This window comes from Cucumis sativus, chromosome 1, assembly GCF_000004075.3.
Source record: "Cucumis sativus cultivar 9930 chromosome 1, Cucumber_9930_V3, whole genome shotgun sequence".
Lineage (NCBI taxonomy): Eukaryota > Viridiplantae > Streptophyta > Magnoliopsida > Cucurbitales > Cucurbitaceae > Cucumis > Cucumis sativus.
The window spans coordinates 276,163-301,927 of NC_026655.2; the positions used below are offsets into that span (position 1 = coordinate 276,163).

The 25,765-nt window shown below is 36.3% G+C and overlaps 5 protein-coding genes, 1 long non-coding RNA gene and 1 other non-coding gene across 10 annotated transcripts; 5 read left to right on the forward strand and 2 right to left on the reverse strand.

Moving 5' to 3' along the window:
• Positions 1–121: 121 nt before the first annotated feature.
• LOC101212621 (CBS domain-containing protein CBSCBSPB5) lies at positions 122–5,878 on the forward strand. Of its 2 annotated transcripts, XM_011652817.2 has the most exons (16): positions 122–465; positions 662–827; positions 1,429–1,597; positions 1,689–1,821; positions 1,924–2,094; positions 2,170–2,248; positions 2,333–2,446; positions 2,529–2,595; positions 2,851–2,956; positions 3,041–3,099; positions 3,958–4,067; positions 4,150–4,283; positions 4,554–4,639; positions 4,741–4,830; positions 4,923–5,088; positions 5,376–5,878. In XM_011652817.2, exons 2-16 carry the CDS (start codon positions 697–699, stop codon positions 5,390–5,392), a joined length of 1,632 nt encoding a protein of 543 aa, XP_011651119.1. In that variant the 5' UTR covers positions 122–465; positions 662–696; the 3' UTR covers positions 5,393–5,878. The 2 variants fall into 2 exon arrangements, with proteins under 2 accessions (XP_011651119.1, XP_004138042.1); XM_004137994.3 differs by lacking the exon at positions 5,376–5,878 and having other exon boundaries at positions 123–465; positions 4,923–5,331.
• A 1,082-nt stretch (positions 5,879–6,960) lies between these two features.
• Positions 6,961–9,391, forward strand: LOC101212856 (non-specific phospholipase C6). The gene is made up of 3 exons (XM_004137995.3): positions 6,961–8,470; positions 8,599–8,775; positions 8,871–9,391. The coding sequence occupies exons 1-3, from the start codon at positions 7,387–7,389 to the stop codon at positions 9,167–9,169; spliced, it is 1,560 nt and encodes a 519-aa protein (XP_004138043.1). The 5' UTR covers positions 6,961–7,386; the 3' UTR covers positions 9,170–9,391.
• Positions 9,369–11,148, reverse strand: LOC101213095 (mediator of RNA polymerase II transcription subunit 30). Its single transcript, XM_004137996.3, has 3 exons — positions 10,620–11,148; positions 10,155–10,250; positions 9,369–9,683 (listed from the first exon to the last, which is right to left on the reverse strand). The coding sequence occupies exons 1-3, from the start codon at positions 11,019–11,021 to the stop codon at positions 9,585–9,587; spliced, it is 597 nt and encodes a 198-aa protein (XP_004138044.1). The 5' UTR covers positions 11,022–11,148; the 3' UTR covers positions 9,369–9,584.
• Positions 11,149–11,179: 31 nt separating this feature from the next.
• Positions 11,180–11,261, reverse strand: TRNAS-UGA. The gene has a single exon. It is a non-coding gene; the product is annotated as a tRNA-Ser (tRNA).
• LOC116402623 lies at positions 11,205–13,094 on the forward strand. Its single transcript, XR_004215068.1, has 2 exons — positions 11,205–11,471; positions 12,293–13,094. It is a non-coding gene; the product is annotated as an uncharacterized LOC116402623 (long non-coding RNA).
• Positions 13,095–14,573: 1,479 nt separating this feature from the next.
• On the forward strand, positions 14,574–18,823 carry LOC101223022. Of its 3 annotated transcripts, none has more exons than XM_031887479.1 (2): positions 14,574–15,032; positions 15,674–18,823. In XM_031887479.1, the coding sequence occupies exon 2, from the start codon at positions 15,830–15,832 to the stop codon at positions 18,353–18,355; it is 2,526 nt and encodes an 841-aa protein (XP_031743339.1). In that variant the 5' UTR covers positions 14,574–15,032; positions 15,674–15,829; the 3' UTR covers positions 18,356–18,823. The 3 variants fall into 3 exon arrangements, with proteins under 3 accessions (XP_031743339.1, XP_031743343.1, XP_004138256.1); XM_031887483.1 differs by having other exon boundaries at positions 14,574–14,881; XM_004138208.3 differs by having other exon boundaries at positions 14,574–14,781.
• A 1,819-nt stretch (positions 18,824–20,642) lies between these two features.
• On the forward strand, positions 20,643–25,581 carry LOC101213576 (nuclear transcription factor Y subunit C-1). The gene is made up of 2 exons (XM_004137998.3): positions 20,643–21,467; positions 25,316–25,581. Exons 1-2 carry the CDS (start codon positions 20,809–20,811, stop codon positions 25,317–25,319), a joined length of 663 nt encoding a protein of 220 aa, XP_004138046.1. The 5' UTR covers positions 20,643–20,808; the 3' UTR covers positions 25,320–25,581.
• Positions 25,582–25,765: the final 184 nt, after the last annotated feature.

Genomic DNA, 25,765 nt, shown 5'->3' on the forward strand with positions numbered 1-25,765 from the left:
CGGAAGGCTTCCTCAGAAATATTATCTGTTATTTTTTCAAGTTAGAGCTATTTCAGTTAGTTTCCTTGACGTGGAGTTCTATTATTGGTCCACTCTCCCCATCCTCTTAAAAAGATTCCATTTCTCCCATTTTCTTAGGTTTTCTCCTCTTCCCTCTTCCCTCTTCCCTCTCTCTTTCTTCTTCCTTCCACGGTCGGTAGTTTCTCCCGGATTCCTTTTTATCTTTCCGATAAGATTACCGACCGTTACTATTCCATTTTTCTTTGAATTTTTTTGAAGTTTTCTCATCGATTCTCTCCGTTGACCACTTTTCTCCATTCATTTTCTGGCGATTTATTTGCCCGCGCGATTGGGGTTTAGCTCTCAATATTTTCAATAATCTCTTTCTCAAGGCGGAGAATCTATGCTCAAGATTTTTCAATAAGGAGAGAGATTCGACGTTGAAGAAGAAGCCATATATTTCAGGTTTTTGGATTCTCTTTTTGTTTCGTCCTATTCGATTCTATGCTTCAAAACTTAGAGTTGTTCATTAGAATTGAATATAATCTCAATTGTTCACTATTTTCTTTAGCGTCTGAATTGGGCTATGTTTCTTTTTTCATATTCATTTTTTTTTTCTTATACATGAAATTGAACGACCTTCTGTTGCAATGTTTTCAAGGTCTTATCTAAGATCGTGGAAACCATCGGCAAGAAATGACTAGTCAAGGTGGTTCTTCTAGAAGAAGTTTGTCCTTAACGAACATGTCGTCTCAGGGCAAGAAGAAAGCCCATGAGAACGGAAACTCGGATGCACCGCGGAAGTCTCTTTCATCATCTCGTTCATTGTAAATTCCTATTTCTTAATCACTTCTTATTTATGCTTTCACTTATTCTTGTTTTTTTATGCCTACGCGTACATCTTAATTGGCATCTTATTTATTTGAAGTCATATTGCACGCCTTAGATTTTTCTTAGCAAGTTTCGAAGCTGAAAGTTGTATGTAGTTGCGTTTTCTCATTCGGATGATCATTTAAAACCCTTCAAAGGTTTGCAGGAACCTTCAGAGCAGCCCCGCTCTCAAGTCTTTGGTGTGAAATTGCGAAATACTGCAGTTCATTTCATCAAGAATGTGTTTAGGCAAAATGGAATTGAAAATACTACATGAAACTCAAGTACTTATATTTCATTGCTTAACCTTTTAAAGGATTAGCAAATGTACTTGAACGTTGGCACTCTGCTATATCTAATGACTGCATCATGTATTCATTGTGTATATTTTCTTATTTTATCGCACAACCTTTTGAGGGATTTATTAATGTAGTAGAATGGAAGTACTTTTCTAGATCACGTAATAATTTAAAGGATTCTTGTTGGATACAGTAATTAAAAGGGTGAAGTCAAGATATATTAACTTGATTTTCCATTTTGCTTTTACGTTTGGAAAAGACAACTCACTGGTGAGCGAACGGTAAAACGACTGCGGCTATCAAGAGCACTGACAGTTCCTGAAAGTACTACCATCTCTGAGGCTTGTCGTCGGATGGCTGCTCGTAGAGTTGACGCTTTGTTACTGACTGATTCAAATGCTTTACTTTGTGGTATCCTCACAGACAAGGTTTAACACTGGCTTTCCTTTAAACTTAAGCATAAAAGTCTCTTCGCAACTAAACAAAATTCTAATATATTCTTATCCATTTTGATGGAAGGATATAGCAACAAGGGTTATTGCTTGTGGCATTAATCTCGAAGAAACATCTGTGTCTAAAGTTATGACAAGGAATCCAGTTTTTGTTCTTTCTGACACCCTAGCCGTGGAAGCCCTCCAGAAGATGGTACAAGGTTCGTATGATTCTGAGATGCATTTTCACATTTTAATGTTCTGTGTTGTTTGGTGCTTGGGTGTTGATTCTAGCTTTGTGGTTCTGATAACCGTGTCTACAGGAAAATTTAGACATTTGCCTGTAGTTGAGAACGGGGAGGTCATTGCATTACTTGATATTGCAAAATGTTTATATGATGCTATTGCACGAATGGAAAGAGCAGCTGAAAAGGGAAAGGCCATTGCAGCAGCAGTTGAAGGTGTTGAAAAAAGTTGGGGAACCTCTGTATCTGGTTAGTGAACTGTCATTTCCAATGATATTAATACCTTCCAAAAACAACCCTAATTGTGCTACAATTGATGACCAGGTCCTAATACGTTTATTGAGACACTTCGAGAGCGTATGTTCAGACCATCTCTGTCTACTATAATCCCAGAGAATTTAAAGTAGGTAATACTTTTCTTGCGTGAAAGATATTTGGTCTTTAATGCTATCTGCATAGCATCTTTTATTGATGTTCTGTTTTCCAGGATTGTTACAGTTCCACCAACAGAAACAGTTTTGATGGCCACAAAAAAGATGCTTGAACTTCGAGTGAGTTCTGCAGTTGTAACAGTTGATAGCAAGCCACAAGGAATTCTCACGTGAGTACCATCATAAGTTTTCTGGTCTTAGGATCTTATACTTGGATACAATTTTACGTATCCTAATTTTTAATATTTGCAGGTCAAAGGATATTTTGATGCGATTAATAGCTCAAAATCTTCCTCCAGATTCCACACTTGTAGAGAAGGTAATTTCTTTCAGCTAGCATGGAGTATAAACTATGGTGCATTAATGCCTACAAAACGATGGTGCAATATTGCCTCCCCTCCTGTCTGTACAGTTCTATTGGTTAACTTTAAAGGGGGCACGGGTTTAGATTGGGGTTTGTGGCAGAGATAAATATGACAAATATTGCAAGAATAGATATAAGAGAAACATATTTGATGATGCGAGATTTTATTATTCAGAACTGAATATCACCTCTCTCTGTTTCATGTTAAAGGTCATGACCCCAAATCCTGAATGTGCATCAATTGATACACCAATAGTTGACGCTCTGCACACTATGCACGATGGAAAGTTTTTGCATCTCCCAGTGGTAGATAGAGGTAGCGTTTGTGTAATTATAAATCTCAGGAACACGAAACGGTTTATCATCTTTACTTCTGATGCTGTTGGTTAATTGGCTGCAGATGGAAACGTTGTTGCTGTAGTTGATGTAATACATATCACCCATGCTGCTGTGGCCACGGTGAGTCCCTTAATTTTTGGAACCTTGTATTTGTTAGTGCTGTCGACTCTTACTTCTTGGTATTGGAAAAGTAAAAGATAAACTATGTTCGAGCTATAATCACTTTCAAATGGCTATGAACGTATTATTGGAAGTGCAATCTAAATTCTTAATCATGTTTTTCATGATAAGCTTTGGATTTGAGATTAGTGGTGTTGCTATTTTTTCGATGAGAGAATTGGTCTCCCAGTGAGCAGTGTAATTTGAGTGGTTAAGTTGGTATGGTGAAATATGAGACCTTTTGATGTTTTTCGAGAGAATTGCTCTCATATTCATATATGCAGAAATTCAATGCCTTTCGATAGTTTTTGTATAGTAGACTTATTTTTGTTACTCCTATAGTGTTTGCTGTGCTTTTCATTTCTGAGCTTCGTCAACTAAAATCATCGTGGTCCCCCCTCCAACTTTCTTATTTACTGTGCGAAAATTCAGTTCGATACCTTTGAAGTTTGAGGACTATGTTTTTCACTTCTCTGAATCTTTAGATTTACAGCCTTAGGGGTTTGACATATTTGGTAAATATGTTATAGGCTTGAGAATTTAACCGAGTAGTCAAATGTTAAGACCCTGCCAGTCATCTACTTGGGGTTTAACCTAGCGGACAATGATGGGGAGGAGATTTTTGGTATAACAAGCTAAACTATTGCCGACTCGTTTAAAGTCTGAACTAATGGGCCTCTGGCTGGGAGAAGAAATATTTAATTTCTTAAAAATTAATATAGAATATTAGTTGGGTTTTGAACAACGTACCTATAATTCTTAGAGGTCTGTAGTGTCTATGATTGTGAATATTTATGACTTGTATTTCTTCGTGATTAGGTTGGAAATACATCTGGAGTTGGCAACGAGGCTGCAAGTTCTATGATGCAGAAGTTTTGGGATTCTGCCATGGCCTTATCACCAAATGACGATGACGATGAATTGCGTAGGTTGTGATTGTCAAATAGCCATGCTCTTACATTGTTGTTATTATGTTATTTAGTTATCTCACACGTTAGTGTGATATCTCAGTGAAGGTTCAATGAAATTGGCTTCTGAGGAAACGGATACCTTAAGAACTCTTCCCTTTCCATCACCTGGAATGTCAAATACTTTTTCTTTTAAACTTGAAGATAGGAGGGGCCGGATGCATCGGTTTTCTTGTGGTATATTTCTTGTTCTCTTTTCATTATTATCAATCGAAATGTGCAAGTATGGATGTATTTTCATGTCATTTGTGGCACTTGATTATTCCCTAATGCCAAATAAGGTAACATCATCTATATTTTAGTGGATGGTTAAAACTGTTTTCCATGGAGCGACAATGGCTGCAAACAAACCTTATTTCTTCTTTCCTTCGTATCTTCCTAGCTAGCTTTCCATAATCAACATTAATATCTTTAAGTTGGTCTGACTGTTGTTCTATCCGAGACAAGATACTCGGAGTTTAACAGATGTCATAACAGCAATCCTTCAGAGAGTTGGTGATGATATTGACCGCAACAAATTGCCTCAGATTTTGGTACCCTCTCAAACCAATATTACCAGTCTCTTTATTTGGCTTGGCAACTTTGAGTTTCCAAAATATAAATTGCATAACCTATTGATGACCCACTTTTGTAGTATGAAGATGAAGACCACGATAAAGTTGTTCTAGGATCAGACAGCGATCTTGCAGCAGCTGTAGAGCACGCAAGGTTGGCTGGATGGAAGGTACCATATTGGATGATAATCTGTGAATGACGATTTATCCATGAAAAGAAATGGTTAAACTGAAGATAAAAAACATGTTGGGTTTTACGCAGGGACTGAGATTGCATTTAGAATATCCAGGAAGTCATGGTCGTAGAAGGGATGCAGGAAATATGGATTATGCTCAAAGAGACGCATGGGCGTCGGCGTACAGTGCAGTTGCGGCCGGAGCCGCCCTTGTTGCTGGGTTAGGCGTGTTAGCATACTTGAGAAGATCTGGTAACTAAATTAATAAAATTCATACACATTTTAATTCAATGATCATGGTTCCGACTAACCTCCGCAAAGGGGCCCTTATTTGTTGGGACCGGTTGGTAGAGTATCGTGCTTGTGCTTGTGCTTATGATATATTTCATTGGAAAAAAACGTCATAAATTTTATAAAGGAAAAGTTGTTAAATTTTGGGATTTGTTGATTTGATTTGATGCATGAAAGAAAATGCATTCCATTCCATTCCGTTCACTCCCGTGAGTATTGACATTTGTTAATGTTTCTGAAATCTGAAGGTTTTGCAGCTCCATAAATTCGTGGAGATCTTGTGTATGTGATTCAACTTTCTACACTTCCATTCATAATTATAAAGTATCACTCAACTGCGTGCTTGATTTTCTATATGATTGTTGCTGTAATACGCAAAACAAAGGGAAAAAAAAGAGAAGGAAAAAACAAAAAAAAAAGAGAAGGAAAAGAAAAAGAAAGATGATCGATGATGGTTGATGTCATTTACGCACTTGGGGCCAATGTCTGAAGAAATATATGATTTCTTTTGTCGGTGCTTTGCTGTGAAGGGCACTCTAATTTTACTAATTCTTAACTTTTTATTGTCTTCGATAAGACAAATTTTGTGAATGGCATCCTCACTAACTTTAACCTAGTGGTGGGTCTAAGGGTTCAAGTTCTGTTATTGTCTATGAATTTTATAAAAATTACTCTTAATTGTACTTCAAAAAACTGCCCATGAACCCATTGTCGGGCCTTATAATACATTATTATTTTATCATAACTATTACTCATTAGCATTACATGAAATAATTACAATAAGGTGATTGATTATTATATAATATAAATATGCTTCAAGAGATGGTTACTTGAAAGTTTAGGTGAGCAAAAAAGAAAATCAACGAAAGTTATGTAATTGTCATGTAAGGTGTCACGGAGTCTCGTTCACACGTTGCCACTTTGTACATTTGTGGTTTGGCAAAGGCCAAGCAGTAAGCAGAGCCTGCGGCATGATTTGGTTCACATGTGTAGCAAAAAGCAATTTGATTTTTTTATTTTTTTCATTACTTTAATGGTGAAATACGACAAATTTTGCGACCAAGTTCAGCCAATTACTCAGTTTTCTGATTTCTGTAATGTAAAATTAAGACAAAAAGTCTCGCAAACATTTGTTCGGAAATTGAATATTTCACTCTCTAGTGAAGACCAAAAGGAGAGCCGAAAGAAATGAAGTTTAACTAACAAAACTCATTCATGGGTAATTCGGTGTTGGGTAGATTGAGATTCTTCTATAAATGAAAGAATTTTAAGAAGCCATGTGATAGTGATGGTAGTGATGATAGTGATGGTGATAGTGGGAGGGAGGTTTTGGTTTTAAGGGTGATGGAAACAATTTTAAAGAAGTGAGAAAGTGGGATTGGGTGCAGTGATTTTGAAATAAAAAGAAAAAGAAAAAGTTAACCATTATCTCCAATTTTATAACTTTAAAAAGTGACTCTTAAGTTGTGAGAGTGGTGCAGTAATGATGTGAAATAAAAAAAGAAAAGAGTGGGAAGGAAAAATAACAAAGTTATGCTCCACTCATTCAGCTTTTGAATTCTCCTTGCTCCTTGATTTGCGTAGGTTAGGTCATGAGATAAAGAGAATGATTTCTCTTAAGAGATATTTTAGGATAACACAATTGAATTTACACAATTTGAACAAATTCAAACTTTGTTTATACCTAAGGATAATATATATTAAATTGTTCATTCTTGAAAGTACTTTATCTCATGAACGTCCATGTACTGACAAAACCCATCTGACCAACGTTTGTAAGAATAATTAGAGAGATAATTTCATACTGGAAAATGGGAAGGAAGAATTAAATTCCATAAAAATTGTAACTGCAAATGTGATACGAATGAAAGGATTATTGAGAAAAAAAGAAACGGCAGTTGTTTCCAATAATAAAGAAAAAAAGAGAGTGAATTTTCAATTTTTGCGCTTCACCTTCCCTTATTGTTGATTCTTTACTTTAATTGCACTGTTATCTGAAACGCTCAAGACCGGAAGCTTCTTCCTCTTCTCTCTCTCCGTTTCACTCCATTCTAAGCTTCCCTCTCTCTCTCTCTTAGTCACAACCAGAGGATTTTGCATTTTTTAAAGTGGGATTTGCCTGTAACATTCTCATCCACAATCCAATTTCCTCATTTTTAAGTTCTCTTTTGGAATCTCACACTAAATTTGGCAGACTTATCTTCTTCTTCTTCTTCTGCTTCTTCTATTTTCCTTGTCTCTGTTCGCAGTGATAACACAATGAGAGGACGGCAAAGCAAATTCCATTTTCATTTGCCTTCCATTTTCTTCCTTCTTCTCACTCTCTCATGGCTTCCACAACGCAGTTTCCAGCAGCAACCCATCAAAACCGTCGTGGTTTTGGTAATGGAGAATCGTTCCTTCGATCACATGATTGGATGGATGAAGAAATACATCAACCCACAAATCAATGGCGTCACTGGAGATGAATGCAACCCTGTTTCAACCAAGAATCCCAACCCTGAAACGATTTGTTTCACTGATGATGCCGAGTTTGTAGATCCGGATCCGGGGCATTCATTTGAAGACGTTTTGCAGCAGGTATTTGGTTCTAATTCCATTCCTTCCATGTCTGGCTTTGTGGAACAAGCTCTTTCAATGTCACCAAATCTCTCTGAAACTGTCATGAAAGGCTTTAAACCTGAAGCTGTACCCATTTATGGAGCTTTAGTTCGTGAATTTGCAGTGTTTGATAGATGGTTCTCATCAATTCCTGGCCCAACTCAGCCCAATAGGCTTTTTGTTTATTCAGCAACTTCTCATGGTTCAACTAGCCACGTGAAGAAGCAATTAGCAATGGGGTATCCTCAAAAAACTATTTTTGATTCACTTCATGAGAATGGTATCAACTTTGGAATTTACTTCCAGAACATACCCACTACTCTGTTTTATAGAAACCTGAGGAAATTGAAGTACATTTTCAAGTTTCATCAGTATGATTTGAAGTTCAAAAAGGATGCTAGAAATGGTAAACTTCCTAGCTTAACTGTGATTGAGCCAAGGTACTTTGATCTTGTGGGAATGCCTGCAAATGATGATCATCCATCTCATGATGTTGCAAATGGGCAAAAGCTGGTGAAAGAGGTTTACGAGACTCTTAGGGCTAGCCCCCAGTGGAATGAAACCCTTTTGATAATCACTTACGATGAACATGGTGGATTTTATGACCATGTCAAAACTCCTTTCGTTAATGTCCCTAATCCTGATGGAAACACAGGCCCTGCTCCCTATTTCTTCAAGTTCGATCGGCTTGGAGTTCGCGTGCCTACAATTATGGTCTCGCCTTGGATTAAGAAAGGAACTGGTAAGCCAAGTTCTTCTCTTCTGAATCAATAGCCTTTTACAACATAAGAAAAATACTGTCCATAAATGTTTGGCTCTTTCCTTTTCTTGGGTGTGTTCATAGCTCTAAACTCCTGTTTTGTTTTGCAGTAATAAGCAGTCCAAAGGGTCCAACTCCAAACTCTGAGTTTGAGCATTCCTCAATCCCTGCTACCATAAAGAAAATTTTCAATATCCCCTCTAACTTCCTGACTCACAGAGATGCTTGGGCTGGGACATTTGAGGACATCGTTGACCAGTTAACCTCGCCACGAACCGACTGTCCAGGTATCGTATCATCAATCTATACCGGTTTGAGACTCATCGACGTTTTCCCAATTGAAATTATGTTTTGTTGTTAATTACACAAACACTTGTTGCAGTAACCTTGCCTGAAGTGACGCCTTTGAGGAAAACAGAAGCAAACGAAAACAGTGGATTATCCGAGTTTCAGAGCGAGGTAGTACAGTTAGCTGCTGTTCTAAATGGTGATCATTTCCTGAGTAGTTTCCCTAATGAAATAAGCGAGAAGATGACCATTAAAGAAGCACACGATTACACTAGAGGAGCTGTTTCAAGGTTCATCAGAGCAAGCAAAGAGGCTATCAAGTTGGGTGCAGATGAATCAGCCATTGTGGATATGAGATCTTCCCTTACTACAAGATCATCAATCCACAACTGATTGTATTCTTCGAGAGTATAAAACCTAATACGGCCACATAAATTCTCATTCCTTACAAGCTAGATTTTAGAAGTTGAAAGCAAGTGTAACTATGTTTCATACGCAGAAGCTATATGGTTGTTTTTGTGTGCATCCAAGTATGTGTTAAGAGTGTCTAGAGGGTTTTTGTAGATTGTAACGTATGAAAAAACTCACGTAATTGAACCTTTAATTCCTCTGGCACTTGATTTATCAGAGCCTTACTCTATATTGACAATTTATAGGCAATGGCAAATTTGTATAGCCACCACTTTCAATGAAGAGATGCAAAGAAACGTTCTAATAACTCATCTTTTCAAGAAACAGAACATCGCAATTATAAACTTCAACAGCTCAATTAGCGAGGAGACTCTAAAGTCAAAGCTAGCACGTTTTTTCACACAGAACAAGGACTTTGCCATGTAGATACATCAGCAACAAGATCTCGTAGTTGATCTATCAGAAGCTTGATGTGCAAATTTTTAACCACAAGTTCCTGCAAAGAAACCGAAGATAGGACCCTTGTAAGATAGTAGTTGAAGGGAAAAAAATGTCATTTCTAGGACCTTAAAGGCTAAAGAAAAAGCATACTATCGATAATACCTATCACGTATCCTCTAAAATATTATAAAGTTTCAATATTTGATTATCTCTATTGTCCGTTTAGTTTCAAAATCTTTCCTTGGATATACTATACCACAAATAAGAAGAAAACAGAACTGTTATCTTGAAATTTGTAGAGACGTTACCTTCTCAGTTTCATTGTATATATTTTAACTTTTAAGTAAATTCTACACAGATATATCGAAAAATGACAGTACTGCGTTGTTGAAGCTAAGTAGACTCCAAAATCTTAATAAGTAAATAATTTCCAGAAACCATTGAAGTGTTCACGCCACATCCAAAAAGTATTGAAGAAAAAATAAATTACTGACATGAATTCACAAGCTAAAGAGAACAAAAATACCTTTCTGAGATTAGAGAGGTGTTGTTCCAACTTATCAATTTCAGATTGGTCTGCAGGCGATGCATGACCACTCGTACCCGATTCGTATGCTTTTGCCTATCAATAAACACGAAGCTCTACTTAAAATCATTGAATCAGCATAGGTTTAGAACAAGTATATGCAGTTAGCAATCTATCAAATTACAAGTACATGGAGTAAGTACACGCATCAATTAGCAACAGTGAAAATGAAAACCAGATCAAATGTAGCATCTGCAATCTATCAAATTCAGGAAGAATTTAAGGAATTCGTCAGAAATGGATACCAAGATTCGATGTTCCGACACTTATAGCATTTCGTACCATAGGGGAGAACCCAACATCTCCAAATCGATCTCAATTTTCCCAGATAAAAATCAAATTCGAAATGATAAACATTGGCTATTGAACTAGATGGATAAATGGAAGATCAGTCAGTAATTTCACCTTCTGAGAATTGGGGATTGCAGCAAGAATAGCACGAAGTGCAAGAACTGAGTTCTTGTAGCGAACTCGTGCCTCCTCAAGGGCTCCCCCACTACCACTGCCTCCGCCGCCGCTGGAATCGGTGTGATGGCTAGTGCTTTCGGAACTAGCATCACCATTTACAACTCCATTAGCAGAATGCGAAGATGGACCACTTGGGCTGGCAATTGTTAAACCAGAAGTAGCCGTGGTTGCCGTTGAAGAAGTGGTGGACCATAATGTGGGATTACAGAGCTCGTCATTCATGGAGTAGAGAATCTGGAAAGCGGATTCTATGGTTTCTTCAAGATGCTTGATGCCCTCCATTGCAAGCTCTTGAGTTGTCTGGGGAAGAGCCAAAACATTAGTCGATTTCTCTTCCATAATGTATTCGAAAATGCACCGAATTTGTAAAGAGAGAGAGTTCTGAATCTTCAAAATTCCCAATTCCAACTTTCAATTACACTTGAGTTTGTGATGTTCACGAAACCCTAACTCTCTCATTAGTAATCGAGAAACCCCAGAAAAAAAAAAAAAGAAAACGTCGACAGCAGGGTTCGAACCTGCGCGGGCGAAGCCCAACAGATTTCAAGTCTGTCTCCTTAACCACTCGGACATATCGACTAATTAGTTAATTGATGGCGAAAGAAATTAATTAAACTAAACATCACAATCTAATTAAATTGGAAAAAAGAATTAGAGATAATTACGTTTACGCGCGAAGAACAGCATAGTCGCATCGGCCGGCCGATCACGACGGAGGGGCATCATTTTCAAAATAGCATAGAATTACAACAAAGCTTACTCGCGAAATGAAGAATGGGTTTGCCAATCGTAAGCAATCACTGCCCCACTCTCTTCTATAGTGCCTATTTCTCAGTTTCCAAACAGTTCATTTTGCAATGAATGTTGTTCTTGTTTAAGATGAATGCCAATTCTTTATCTGCATTAATTAAATGCAATATCCGAGAGGTAGCATCCGGTTTCTCCTTACAATCGCACATCATTGTTGTCCAAAATGTATAATCATTGTCCCGAGTGAAGTGTAGTTATGTCTCAGTTAACCGGGGAGAAAATTTATTTAGTGGAATTCTTTTATGTTGGAATGGGAAGACCAGGAAATTTGGTTGCTTCTTACCAAGATCATTAGTTTCACTACACATCTCATATAATAGTAGCTTAATTTGCTCGGCATCTGGAATCCCTACATGCAACCTTTTTTTTCAACTTAATTTTTTTTAAAGTTGATGTGATTTAAGTGTCTTGGTTAAGCTGTTTATTGATCTAGAATCCTGGCAGTCTCAAAGAAGGTTGTTTGTTCGATGTTTCTGATCACATGATAATGGTTGAGATTTAAAGCTTATTGATTGAAATAATGAAGCATCAATCATTCACAATTCACATCTTTCTCACAAACCGTTTTTTATCACAAATTTAAGACTAAGTAAACCCAAGACTTTGAATTTCTTTTTTCAATTGAACATGGGTTATAGGTCTATATGTTTCTTTTGATCATTAAATTATGTCTAATTATAAGTTATATCTATCCATGCTGAGAAACTTTGGTGCTTTTTTCTGAGTATTTTCTTTCCGATTGTAACTTGTAAGTAGATGTGATCTAATCCACTTTACAACTTGCAACTCTTTATTGACAGGGAATTCTTTGATGCTCTAATCTCTGATCAGGCATTATTAACATCCATAATTGCAGTCCCATCAAGATTTCTCAGTGTTCAAAACTTCTGATTAGTTCACTCATTTGACTGTTTAAGCTTCTTGTCATCTGCCGCATTTGCCTCATTCTGATTAGTTCACTTTGCTTCTAGACCTATTATTCCATATTGTTCCAACAACCAATACCTCTGACAGGGAAGAATCTTCTTCCAGAGCTAATTATTACCAAAGTGAAGAAGATGTCAAGCCTAAATTAAACTCACATGAAGGGATTCGTTGTGACGTTGGAGATGAAAATGGGCCCAAAATATGATTCATTTCCTTTACCTAAAAATGCACCAACAAATTGCAGATTATGGCAAATTTTCTACAGGCAGTCACCATATAAAAGATGCACATAGAGTAGCGACTTGTAGTAATATATGATCATAATGCAGTTGCAGAAAATGACGAGCAATCTCAAGTGTGCCTTCTAGTTCAGGGACCGAAAGCACGTAAAATATGGCCTCGAGAAAATGGTGTGCTTAAAAATGGGGGATTGTTTAACTACCCGAATCATTGTTTGGATCTTACATGCAATCTTTCTGGTTGTGACAGTGTTCATTCTGGTTGTTTGTTATCAAACTGCAATACTCCATACTCATTCTTGGAAGCTTCTGTATCTACCTCCCAAGTTTCATTCACTTAGCTTCATTTTATTTTTCTTGGAAGTTAATATTAAAAGCTAAAACAGTTATGCTCAGCAGTGATGAGATCTTCGTTATACTGTCATTTTGTAGTCTACTTATCTCTTTTTTTCTTCTCTCTCTAGTTTATGAGTTATTGTATTTTCAAATTAACGAAGCTTGTAAAAACTAGCTCTTCTAAATTTGACTCAGTTGATTCAACCACCTCTGAAACAAAAATGCTTAAACCATTTTTGATACTTCATTTGAATCTTACACAAAAAGTGCAGGACCGTTCCTTTCAAATTCATGAAACTGTCATCTTTATTGGTAGCTTAGCTTAGACATAATAGTGGTTTTGGCTTTGTTGGATTGAATAGAACTGAAAAACAAAAGACAGGTTCAAAAGCCAAACTAATATCATTTTTCACTCGATTCTTTGGAAAATTTTAAGATGCATGTACTCAGAGATGTAAGACAACTTTTTAATTTCATTGAAGTGACAGTCTTTCTCTTTGATGGCAATGCAACGTACATGTACAAACAATATCTCTTCTACAAGCAGTTATATATGGTCATATCAATAAATTCCTGGTGTGGTCTTGCTCCTAATAAGGCTAAGCTTTCTGTCCTCTTAATTTGTCATTTCCTAAACTGCACAATCCTGTTGCATGGTGAGTATTCAATGTCTGTGAATACTTAATAGAACAAGATGTTGAGCCTGAATTTCACATCATTTAAGATCACTCTGAAACACCCCTTTAATGATTCAAAAATTAACTTAACGTTTAGTTTTATACATGTAGATACATTTCCATGCTATTAAAATTGTTTCAAATGATTAAAAGTTATTTTAGTATCACTTGTAAAAGCATCTCAAAGCACCAACAAACACGAAAATGGACGTTGCAAAAATTTGATCGAACCCAACCTCCATTGGATAATAGCCTTTAGAATTTGAACACTTTGAAAGTTATTTGGCTCTGATTTGAAAAGAAAAAAAGAACTGCATGCTATAACAGACGTTACAAACAGCTTTTATGGACTTAAAATCTTTCTAAACTTAATACGTATGGATAAGAAGAATCTCTAGACTTGCAATCTCCTGTAAAATTTCTAAAACTAGTGCCCACTCGACAAGAGTCGATCCCAAATAATGTATTGAAGTGGACTGATTTTTGTTAAGTGAACTTAATACGACAAAAGCAATTTGAGTTGATTTGAGAGTCGACAAGAAGTTTCATTAATACTTTGTCTATTTTCTCCTCCGTAAAGATATTCTAATCAGTATATTACCTTGTAAGTACAATTTGGTTATGGAAATTATCCATTCCCATGAAATTATTCCATGGATTTTTTTGGTGAAGATGTTGGCATTTATTTGGAAAGAAGATAAAAACTCATTTGAAAATTTAACTGAAATTGTCTATATTTATGCAAAGATGCATGAAATGTTGCAACCCCATTAACCAGAGTTAAAGAAAAATAACCGTAGTTAGGGAATTAACCGCATGTGAAAAGAAAAATAGTTAGGTCATTTTTTTTTATTAGCATTGGCAAAAATATATATATAAAAGACTAAGAAAAAAAGAAGAAGAAAAGAACTCAGTTGCTATATATATATTTGCCATGCAAATGCCCAATTTTTCTGCAGGGTGAGGAAATATTTTCATCTGAATTTGGGATTTTATTTCTTAATTTTCTCCCCATTTGAAGCTGGGTGGCACAGAGGTTTCATTCAGAAAATTGTTATCAAGATTCTTCAATGGTTTCCGGCGATTCACATCTCAGAAAAGGGATTTTCTGTACGTTATAATCTTTCCTTACAATACTTCGCATTGTGGCATTTGAGGAATATGATCCGTTGCCATTGATAGCGATTGGAGTTCAAGATGATAGATAAATGTAGGGTTTTGTCAGGGTTACTGAAATTTTGTATATATGAAACTTTATGCTACCGTAACAAACTGCCAAAGTTTTCACGGATTGAGTTAAGACGATTCATTTGGTTTTATTATTTGTTTTTCCTGGAAGGGGATGGTTTGAATTTGAAGAGGTATTTGTTATCTTTCGAATTTGAAGAGGGTATTTGTTATCTTTCCTAGTTTCATTTCCTATAACGCTCTTTCTGTTGTTCAGCATATGTGGAAGTATATGAGAATGAGACTGTGCTTCTAAAAGGTTAACCATAAGGTTTTTCTTGATAAAATGAGAATTAGGACGATCAATGAACCAGCTTCCTTTCATTAGATTTTTTTTTTTTTTTTCAGTTTCCAGAATACCAATGGATGATCAAACTCTTAAGAACTATCATATAGCATGCATCTTGTGGTACATTTTGATGAAGAATGTAGGTTCCATTATTGTTTTGTTTTAACTTTTAACTATGTTTTGCTGTAGAAGATGTTAAAATTTAATTTTTTGATATTTTTTTAAAAATTTGATTCTCGAGTTTTCTCGATATGCAATTCTTGGATCTGATTGATTGTCATATATCTTTGATGGGGTAGAAAATGGAATTGATGGATTGATTAGGTAAAACATTCATGGCTATTTTTACATTTATAACTCTTGTGTGAAACTATTTATTGCATTTTATCTGTCTCCAGTCGAGAACTTCCATAATTTTGGCATGAATTTTATGTCTGCCTACTTGTGTCAATATAAGTAATTTCCTTTATTCTTTTTCTGCTTTAGGGCTTTCAAAATTTTGGTTGATTACTTGATGACGTCCAATACTATTGGTGAATTTACATTGGAGATCAGTCATACTGTAAATGATCGTGCTACCACTTCCAGAAAAGTAGAAGGATAGTAAAAGACTCATCATTTGCAGATTTCAATATTGAGGGGATGGATTGCAATAAGGAGGATGCCATTAAGGCCAAGCAGGTTGCTGAGAGAAAGTTTGTGGAGATGGACATTGCAACTGCAGTTAGATTTGCCTTGAGGGCCCATAGTTTGTATCCCGGTCTTGATGGTCTTTCGCAATTTATTGCAACTCTTAATGTTTACTTGTCTGCAGAGAAAAGAATTGATGGATGCAGTGATTGGTACAGGATCCTTGGTGTGGATCCTCTTGCTGATGAAGAAACCATTAGGAAACATTATAGAAAATTGGCACTCATTCTTCATCCTGATAAAAACAAATCAATTGGTGCAGATGGGGCCTTTAAAATTGTATCTGAAGCTTGGAGCTGCTTGTCTGACAAAGCCAAAAGAGCAGTGTTTGACCATAAGCGGAATATAAGAGGTATGCCTATGAAGTCCACTGAAATAAGGTCATCAGTTCCAATTGTTCGGAATGGTTTCCATAATCTCTTCCCCAATAATAATTTGAATAGATGGCATCGGAGAAGTGATGACGAGGTCCTTAAAGCTCCAGCTTCTCATCTAGTGAAACCCACGTTTTGGACAATATGCAATTCATGCAAGGTGCATTTTGAGTATCTCAGATCTTATCTTAATCACAATCTTATTTGTCCCAACTGCCGCATATCCTTTTTGGCTGTTGAAAACCCGTCCCCACCTTTCAATGGGAAGCCGCCATCCTCTCCATGGACTTTCAACATGCAGCAACAGGCTTCCAGTGCATTCAACCATTTCAAGAAATCATTTAATGTGGAGAAGACAAAGTTTTCTGCTAGGGGAAGTATGGACTCTGCAGGATATGGTAGTATGGAATCTACGCATAAATCGTTTCATTCTGGTACGTCATGTAATCTCAGAGCAACTGAAAGTACGCAAGCATCAGCTTCTTCAGCAGCTAAAGCTTTTAGTCTCTTCAAGTCATCATCTTCAGAGATGAAGGTAGGGCATAAAGATGGCATATCGGCAGCCATGAAGGAGGAATTTTCTCCGAGTGAAGATCACACTCCTAACAAAGGAGATGCTAGTCTTGCCTCTACACCCTTCAATAACAGTGCCTGTTCTGCACACAAAGGAGATAGACGGAAGAAAAAAATGCGCATATCTGGACATAAAATGCAGGGCAATATCAAAAACTTTCTCAGACAAATAGAAATAGATAATGCAGGGATTATAAAGGAGAGTAGTGGATCTGAAAAGTATATCTTTGAAGGAAGAAGCCCAATCACTGGAAAGTTTAGGTCTGCTAATACAAGGGAGCTTTCCCAAGTGGAATTGCGACAGATGTTGATGGGGAAGGCTAGGATTGGGATCCGCAAGAAGCTTAATGAATGGAAAGCAGATGCGTCATCAACCATTTTGCAAAGGATGGCGAATTCTAACAAGAATCTTGTTGAAGAGAAAGAGGGGAAAAGTGTTGTAATAAATGGTATGGATTCCGGTAAAGATTTGAATACTGCATGTAGTAAAGATGAATTGCAGACCACATATACTTTACCTTCAAATTTCAGTGAGAGTCCAGACACCAAGGATTCTGAATCTTTCTCCATGAGCGTTCCTGATCCAGATTTCCATGATTTTGACAAGGATCGTGCAGAAAAGTCATTTGGTAGTAATCAGGTTTGGGCTGTCTATGACGACGATGATGGTATGCCTCGTTATTATGCCATGGTTCATAAAGTTATATCATTGAAACCATTCAAAATGCGGATCAGTTGGCTTAATTCTAAAAGTAACATTGAACTGGCCCCGTTGAATTGGATTGGTTGTGGATTTCCAAAGACTAGTGGGGATTTCTGGATTGGAAAGCATGAAGATTATGGCTCTCTCAATTCGTTTTCACACAAGGTTAAGCAGATAAAAGGCAAGAGAGGAGCTATTAGAATCTTTCCTAGTAAAGGAGATGTGTGGGCTCTATATAGGAATTGGTCTCCTGATTGGAATATGCTTACTCCAGACGATGTCATTCACAAATATGACATGGTGGAAGTCCTTGAAGATTACGGTGGAGATAAAGGGGCTGCTGTTGTTCCATTAGTTAAAGTTGTTGGTTTCAAGACTGTGTTTAAACAGCACTCAAATCCATCGAAGATCCGCAATATTCCCAGAGAAGAAATGTTTCGGTTTTCTCACCAGGTCCCTTCATGCTTGCTTACAGGTCTTGAAGGTCAAAATGCTCCTGCTGGTTGCTGGGAGCTCGATCCTGCAGCAACACCCCTTGAACTTCTTCAAGTTGCCAATGAAGCTGAAATAGAACTAGAAGAAGCAGTTGAGAGCGCTGAACAAGCCAAGGACAGACACGCAATTGAAGCTATAAAATGTGCTAAAGCATCAAGCCTTGAGAATAATGTAGAAACAACTATTCGCGGTCGAGAAGTTCAGGATAATGTAAAGGTGGAAGATCTAATGACGCAAATTGGAAATAAAACAACAGTTCCAAAGATGATTGTGTATAGCCGGAAACGATTCCGGGGAAAGTTGCCCACTGGTGCCGAGTTATCAGCACATTAGATAACTTTTGAAAAATTGTTCACAGATGAATATACCATAGACATGAGTGTAGCAGCAAATGACATACACAGTACTGCATCTAAGCGCCAATCCATCCTAATCATTGTTTCGATTTAATTTTTTTGTTCATTTACTTGTCTTCTCAGCCATGAGAGATGTTAATTGGTGATGCATGTGGAGAAGTATTTCTTTAGTCTAGTTTTACTCTCTCTACGCCGTTTGGGCTATAATTTTGTGTAGTTTTTTGACACCGTCAATACTAATGTCAGTTTCAGTTTCTGGTAGCTTGGGTAGTGATGGAAAAGGCAGTTTCCTTTGGCTTTGATTAACCATATGGTATTCAATATCGTAGCTCCAGATTGATAGGCTAATTTAGCTCTTTGCTCCCAGATGTGTAATTACTTTACTTGTACATTCGAGGTCATTATCTATCCGTTTCTTTTTAATGAAAAATCCAGTTTGAACACATCTCTCAGTTGTTGCTCTCTATGTATTTGGATATATATCTGGATGGTGCATGCACTTGATTTCCTTTACTAATTCTTCCTTTCTTGCCTGTCTGCTTACAGAGAATGCAATGGAAGTCTTATAATCCGAACAGAAAAAGAATCATACATTGACTATGAAAAGCTGTTCACATCTCCATTTTGATTGCTCCTTTTCATATTTGTTTGTTGGATTAGGAATATATTATCTGTTTGACGAGATTGCACAATATTACAATGTTTCATTGGAAGAATCCAAATCTGATATCTGTTGAAAGAAGACTCAATCTGAAGCACTTTCTTCTCCCTACTAATTAATTATTTGAAGGCACATTCTTATTCTCTTGTTCATTAATGTTGCAGGAAAATGAAGGGCGCATATTACAAGTCTGCGGTCTGCTTTCTAAAGCATCAACAACCCTGTACGCACATTGACTGAATTAATATTTTAACTTTCTTCAAGAACAATTTTTTCTTTTCCAACAATACATTCATTTCTTTGACCTCTTAGAAAACAAAGAATAGAAATGATTTTTTAGAAAATATGTTTCTAACGAATCTAATAGATCACAAAACAAAACAAAAAAGTTTTTTATTTTTTATTTTATTTTTTATTGGGTTTGTTTGTTTGTTTGTGCTGCTACTGAAATTCAGAAAAGTGGTTTTCAAAAAAGAATTATAGGAAGAGTGGGCATGTGGTTAAAGAAAAGGCATTGTCTGCCGCAATACCAAACTACTTTTGGGTATTGGGCAAGTTGTACAGCTTGTTGGACTCTCCTTTTTTTGTTCCAACAGAAACTTCTTCGGCTTTAGGACTGAACTTTTTTTTTTCAACGTTTTTTCTTGATAAACATTGTTATTCTTTTAGAATAAAACTTTTAGAAGTACATCACATGTTCAAATTTTATAAAATAATTTATATTAACTTTTCTGACCTTCGTATCAAATAAAAACAAGTTTTACCTATTTCAACCTATGAGAGAAAAAAAGACAGATATAAATATCGAACAATCTGTTGCACAAATACTAATATAGTTCGAAATATACTTAAATATTTTCTATAAAATCTCAATTATTACGTCAAATTTGTACTTTTACAAACTTATATCCTTATACACTAAACACAGTATATTTATTTACTAATTACAAACCAAACAAAGTTGTCTTAAAAAAGGATTGCAATTTTTGATTACCCAGAAAATCACCTTTTAGCACAGACATCAAATTTCATACTAAGATGTGCAGATATTTTATCTGTAACGTGTGGCCGTATTTGCTATTTACTTCTTATTTATAGTTTAAAAAATTAAGCTAAAATTAAAAATGAAAAAAAAAAAGAAGAAAAATTGACTTAAAGATTAAAGTTTTGGAGACATAATAATATGAGATATTTGAGATGAAAAAGCATATTCAAATTATGTAAAAAGGAACGTCAGTGATACGTTATGGCTTTATAAGGTAAAAAAATGTTGAAAAATTGAAATAATGTATACGATTCATTTATGCCTAATAAGGTTAAATTTAAGATTTTGTTGATTTTCCAAAAAAAAGGACAAAACCACACTTTCTGCTATAAATATAAATATAGCAGTTTGATTCTCCTTTGCTTTATTATTTTATGTAAGAAACATTACCAAATCTTGAAATTTTATTTCCAGTTTCTTAGGGTAAATTCAAAGAGTATATATGATATTATATTATATTATATATTTAGTTTTCCCCCCCATATTTTTAATTTTTTAATTTTAATTTAAAATAATAAAGAAAGAAAGAGAGAAATAAAGAGGATTTGATCTTTAAAATGGCAGAGGTGGAAGCCGAGAAACGAATCGTGAAGGCCTCTGTTATCTTATCTCAACTCTTTTCGGAGTTTCTTTCTTCCATTTTCATCACTTCAAACATTTCTTCACATTCCCCAAATCTCTTCATTCTTCTTCCATTTGGGTCAACCGACGCCGTTCCCGGCTGATGGACGCCAACAATCAAGCCCAATCCTCTCCTTACCCTCCTCCTCAGGCCCCTGTTCCGGCTCCTCCCTTCCATCACCTCCTTCAGCAGCAACAACAACAGCTTCAGATGTTCTGGTCCTTTCAACGTCAAGAAATCGAACAGGTTAACGATTTTAAAAACCACCAGCTTCCTCTTGCCCGCATTAAGAAGATCATGAAAGCCGACGAGGACGTTCGTATGATCTCTGCCGAGGCCCCCATTTTGTTCGCTAAGGCTTGTGAGCTTTTTATTCTTGAACTCACTATTAGGTCATGGCTCCACGCTGAAGAGAATAAGAGGCGGACATTGCAGAAGAATGATATTGCTGCTGCTATCACGAGGACCGATATCTTTGATTTCTTAGTTGATATTGTTCCTAGGGATGAGATCAAGGACGAGGCTGGGTTGGGCGGTATGGTTGGAGCTACTGCTAGTGGAGTTCCGTACTATTATCCGCCTATGGGTCAACCTGCGGGGGCTCCCGGGGGAATGATGATTGGGAGACCGGCAATGGATCCCACCGGAGTTTACGCTCAGCCGCCGTCCCAGGCGTGGCAATCCGTGTGGCAAACCGCTGCTGAGGATGGTTCTTACGCGAGTGGGGCCAGCAGCGGGCAGGGTAATCTTGATGGTCAGAGGTAGGTGTTTCATGGCTGTTTGTGTTATTTGAATTAGTAATGCAAAATTAAAGGTTCATTGTTTAAGCTTTATCTTGTGTTCTTTTCGAATTGGTGCCGTGGATCGAGCTGAATTGATTTCTTACCCTTTTTCATGTTTGACCTGATTCATATTAACGTCTTCATTATTGGGAGATTGCATGTTGTTTTTGTTGTTATTTTCTCTTACTTGACTGGGTAATCCCCTAGCTACAATGTGCTGATTTGTTGAGCAGTTTTAAAGGATTTTATAGTGGTTTGAGCCGTTTTGGTTTAAAGCTCCCTCTTTGGTTTTTTGTTGTCTAGTAATTTTTGTAAAATTTCATCCCTTTTTTATGAGTCCAACCCAAGAGGGCTTCTTTTAATTAGTATATTTAAAAAGGAGTCATCTTCTTTGACCTTTGCTTGACAGGTTATCTTCCATCTCCTGTTTTTGACAGATGTTTCTTTTTAGTTCCGATATGTGAATTGCCCACCAAAGTATCAATTTCAGTAGTTTTTCCTTTTTATTAATGACAAATGGAGTTTCTTCTCTAAAACAAATTAATGCAAAATGGAGGTATATCTGTAATCCTCTTGGTTCGGTCAATATCCATCACTCACCCTTGTTTTATATCGTCATTTTTATATCTCCATTTTCATGTAAGGAAGATCTGTTTCTGTCTCTCTTTATGAAACAAAAGTCACGAATCAGTAGCAACAGCAATGGTTGAGGATGAAGCTTCCAACCAGTTTATTTTAGAAAGTTGTAATAAAAAGACATACAGAAAACAAGCCAATGAAAGGAACTTCCAACCTGTTTATTTTAGACAATCAAGATCTGTCTTCACTTTTAGGGGACTTTGAGTGATTACTTGAACTTCCCATTGATCTAAATTTGTTATTCTTGTGACTTGGTGATCTCTTAATTATAGGAACTTCATATGTAACTGTACCCTTTCCGTGATCATTAACAATAGGAAACCATTTTCTATTCTCTTTGGGTGTGGGTTCCTTCTTCCCCAGTTCTTAGGTTGATTATTTCTCTTTGCTTAATATATTCTTGTTTATTTTTAAACGAAAGCAATTTTTTTACTTCTAATTAGCTTTTGTGCCAACAAGGCACCTGTCATTCAAATGAAGGGGGGATGAATCAGGTCCCAAAAGAATTATCTTTCCTTTTCTTTTGATTTCTTCCCCTATAGCATACATCTTGAATGAATCTTAGAATGAATGATTCATGTTGTCCGAATATTGTACTCATAAAATTGAGAGATTTTTTTTTCACTGCTTTTGAGAACTTCGAGATCTAAAGCTTGTGTTGGTCACTTCTTTAGTAGATTGGGTAAACAATTGCTCAATGATTTTTAGCTCCCTTCTGTTAGCCAAGATTGCTCATAAGAATAAAGTCATTTAGGAACTAGATTGGCTGTTTGTGGATTGAAGAGGTGTTTAATAAAAGAGCGGATGATATATTGAAGTCTCCAAGGTGTGGACTGTGAGTAATGGGAGAAAAGTTAACCTTTTTGCTCTGGTAATGGCAGGGAAGGAGCTAATTGGTTGGAAGTCATTCATTGACGATGTGTGGTAGTTTCTATAAATTTGGGGTCTAAACGAAACATGACTAGAGGAATAAGTTAAGGGCAAGGAGTAGATAGAACCCCTTCCCAAAAAGCCAAGTGTTGTATGCTATGAACAAAAGAGTCTCCCAAGCTATGAATTCTCAATAAGTAGAATAGATCTTAGCCTCCCCCCTGAAGCAAGTTCCGGGCAGTGCTTCTAAGAGCTGATCGTCAATCTTCTTAGGGAGGCGAGGCAAATGAGTTTGCCAAACTCATTTAAAATAGAAGACCAGCCCTTAGCCACAAAAGAGCAATTTAGAATCAAGTGATCAGTGCTTCTAAGACAGTTTGTTGAGGTGGTGAAATTGAATTAGTACACAGTTCTGCTCAACTTTCAATCCACTTTGGTTAAGTTTTGGAGGAATTTCAATCTTCAATTCTTCGAACCACACTCAAAGTTGTGCCAAGAACTTAGTTCCATGATGATTTGGTGTCTTAGATTTCACACTCAAAGTTAGAGGATGCTGATTGTGACCTTCTCTAGTTAGATGTGCTTTTGATGTGTAAAACATTGACTTCCATGGAGAATTCTCCATACAAGCTGCAGTTAGGTTCCAGAAAAAGTGGAAATACCGTTGTATAGCTAGGAAGGGATTATGAGAAGTTACTGACAATTTTTTGAAAGGCTAAAGTTGACACTTGACCTTGAGGTTTTTTCATCTTGAAGAGGTGCTGTAAGCTCTGAGGCTGTCTGATACCTCCAACTAAGAATTTTAACAAATCATAAGTATGACCAAGTATTGTAAACATAATAGTCGTATAAGAAGAGGGAAAAAAGAAAAAACACACTCGTCAATTCCCACTTAAGCAAAATTTCTTAAAATGATACCTTTAACCTCACTTCTATTATCATTTACTGTAAAATTTTGTCTTCAATACTCACATATATAGACACACACAATACTTTTAAAGTTACAGTAGTAATAGTTCATATCGACTCAACTTGAACTTTTATAGTTTTTGAAGAATGAAACAAATTTATATCATTCTATTAGTCATTACACAAAGCATGGAGACTTTAGCCGTATGTAAGCCTCTTGTGGTTCAAAGAGAGGCTCAAGTCTTAATATCCTATTAAAACATTGGTTGCTGGCGATAGATATAAAGAACTCCTTATGGAAAGTTTTGGGATTCCTTGCCTTTGAAAGAAAGCCTTCAAACTCTCTCTACCAAACCAAGAGAACAGAAAGAAGACCAACACATTTCCTGACCGTAGTAACTCGTGAAGCTTGTCTTAAACAGAATCCTCAACAACAACAAATCAGCAATAAAATCAAATGTGCCCAATAAAAATGAAGATAGTTCTGAAAATTTTGAATTGCAAGACAAAGGAGCTTTTTTCGATAACCTTAAGATGTTCTAAAGTCAAAGAGAAGCTTCTCTGCAAACACGTTATGCATTTTTTTTTTCCTTTTCTTTTTTGGAGAATGGATTACTAATGCCGAAGAGAACATTTATACAACTAATCCCTAAGAGAACTTTTTCATGCCTAATCCGTAAGAAGGCAACTGTTAACAGAATTAGAGAATATAGACCCACTAGCCTTGTTAAAAATGCTTAAATAATTCTCTCTAAAGTCTTGGCCAATAAATTATGTAGGAGCTGTCTGGAACTATAACAAAGTGTCGTCAACTCTATTATAATTTGCCAATGAGGCAGTTGACGATGACCTATGAAGAAGAAAGAAGGCTTGGATAGTGAAAATACAGCTTGACAAAGCATGTTCTTCTTCGTCATGTAAAGGGTGGGCCAGGGGAGGTTGATATCTACTTGTTTGAGGGAAAGTAGAGATGCCTTAGCCTATAATCCCAAATAGTACAAGGACAGTTATTTTTTAGATTTGAATTTTCTCCTTAAAATCCTTCAGCTAGAAGATTTTAGTGAGAAATGGATGAGATGGATTCTCTTAGTAGGCTTCTAAACAGGAGTGGAAACCCCCAATTTATGGATGCTATTCATTTCTTCACCTTTGATGATGGAAACTTCAAATTTTTGTTTATGATCTTGAATGATATTTGAGAAGCCTTCCATGTCGAAAATAAATTTCAGTGCTTCTTCTTTTGCTGAGATTCAGACGTAAAGGAATCTGTTATATATCACATTAACTGCTCATCAAAGTTATCTGGAGAGTCCAAAGTTTTAACTAATTTGTTTGTCATTCTTAGTTTATTTTTTTGTTCCATCTTTAATGAGGGGGTTCTCATTTTTTTGATGTTTGTTTTCTCGCAGCTAAGCAATTCTTGTGTAGAAGATCGATCTGCTGTGTGGTGCAACAGAAAATAGAAAAACTGATGCGTTTTGCTGATGGCCAGGGCGTTAAACGAAATGTATTTTTCTTTTTCACGTTTCCTTCTTTTCGAACAGGGTTAACATTAGAAACGTGTAAAAACTTTAACTCGATGTCGTCGAATTGACATTACTTTTGTTAACTTGCTATTTCTACGTTCCTGATATTAATTGGCTTTTAACAATTTGTTTAAGATCAATTTTAACTAGCTGATCTGTTGAGCATTATGTTAGATCTTGGGCAGGCAGATAAAAAGAGAAGAACACAAAGAGATTTCAATACTCATTTTGACACTGAGGAGACACAATTCTTGTAGACAATTATTTTACTTAAAAGAGGTCTTGTTTCAGAAGTAATCTCAAATGTTGAATAGGTCTGAGGAATGTGAGATA

Excerpts from the sequence above, each read along its gene's own strand:
- LOC101212621 (XM_011652817.2), top strand. The coding sequence starts at position 697 with ATGACTAGTCAAGGTGGTTCTTCTAGAAGAAGTTTGTCCTTAACGAAC. Across the intron at positions 828-1,428 it reads CTTTCATCATCTCGTTCATT|ACAACTCACTGGTGAGCGAA; the intron begins GTAAATTCCTAT and ends CGTTTGGAAAAG. Across the intron at positions 3,100-3,957 it reads CCCATGCTGCTGTGGCCACG|GTTGGAAATACATCTGGAGT; the intron begins GTGAGTCCCTTA and ends CTTCGTGATTAG.
- LOC101212856 (XM_004137995.3), top strand. The coding sequence starts at position 7,387 with ATGAGAGGACGGCAAAGCAAATTCCATTTTCATTTGCCTTCCATTTTC. Across the intron at positions 8,471-8,598 it reads TTGGATTAAGAAAGGAACTG|TAATAAGCAGTCCAAAGGGT; the intron begins GTAAGCCAAGTT and ends TTTGTTTTGCAG. Across the intron at positions 8,776-8,870 it reads GCCACGAACCGACTGTCCAG|TAACCTTGCCTGAAGTGACG; the intron begins GTATCGTATCAT and ends CACTTGTTGCAG.
- LOC101213095 (XM_004137996.3), bottom strand. The coding sequence starts at position 11,021 with ATGGAAGAGAAATCGACTAATGTTTTGGCTCTTCCCCAGACAACTCAA. Across the intron at positions 10,251-10,619 it reads CAATCCCCAATTCTCAGAAG|GCAAAAGCATACGAATCGGG; the intron begins GTGAAATTACTG and ends GTTTATTGATAG. Across the intron at positions 9,684-10,154 it reads ACCTCTCTAATCTCAGAAAG|GAACTTGTGGTTAAAAATTT; the intron begins GTATTTTTGTTC and ends GTTTCTTTGCAG.
- LOC101223022 (XM_031887479.1), top strand. The coding sequence starts at position 15,830 with ATGGATTGCAATAAGGAGGATGCCATTAAGGCCAAGCAGGTTGCTGAG.
- LOC101213576 (XM_004137998.3), top strand. The coding sequence starts at position 20,809 with ATGGACGCCAACAATCAAGCCCAATCCTCTCCTTACCCTCCTCCTCAG.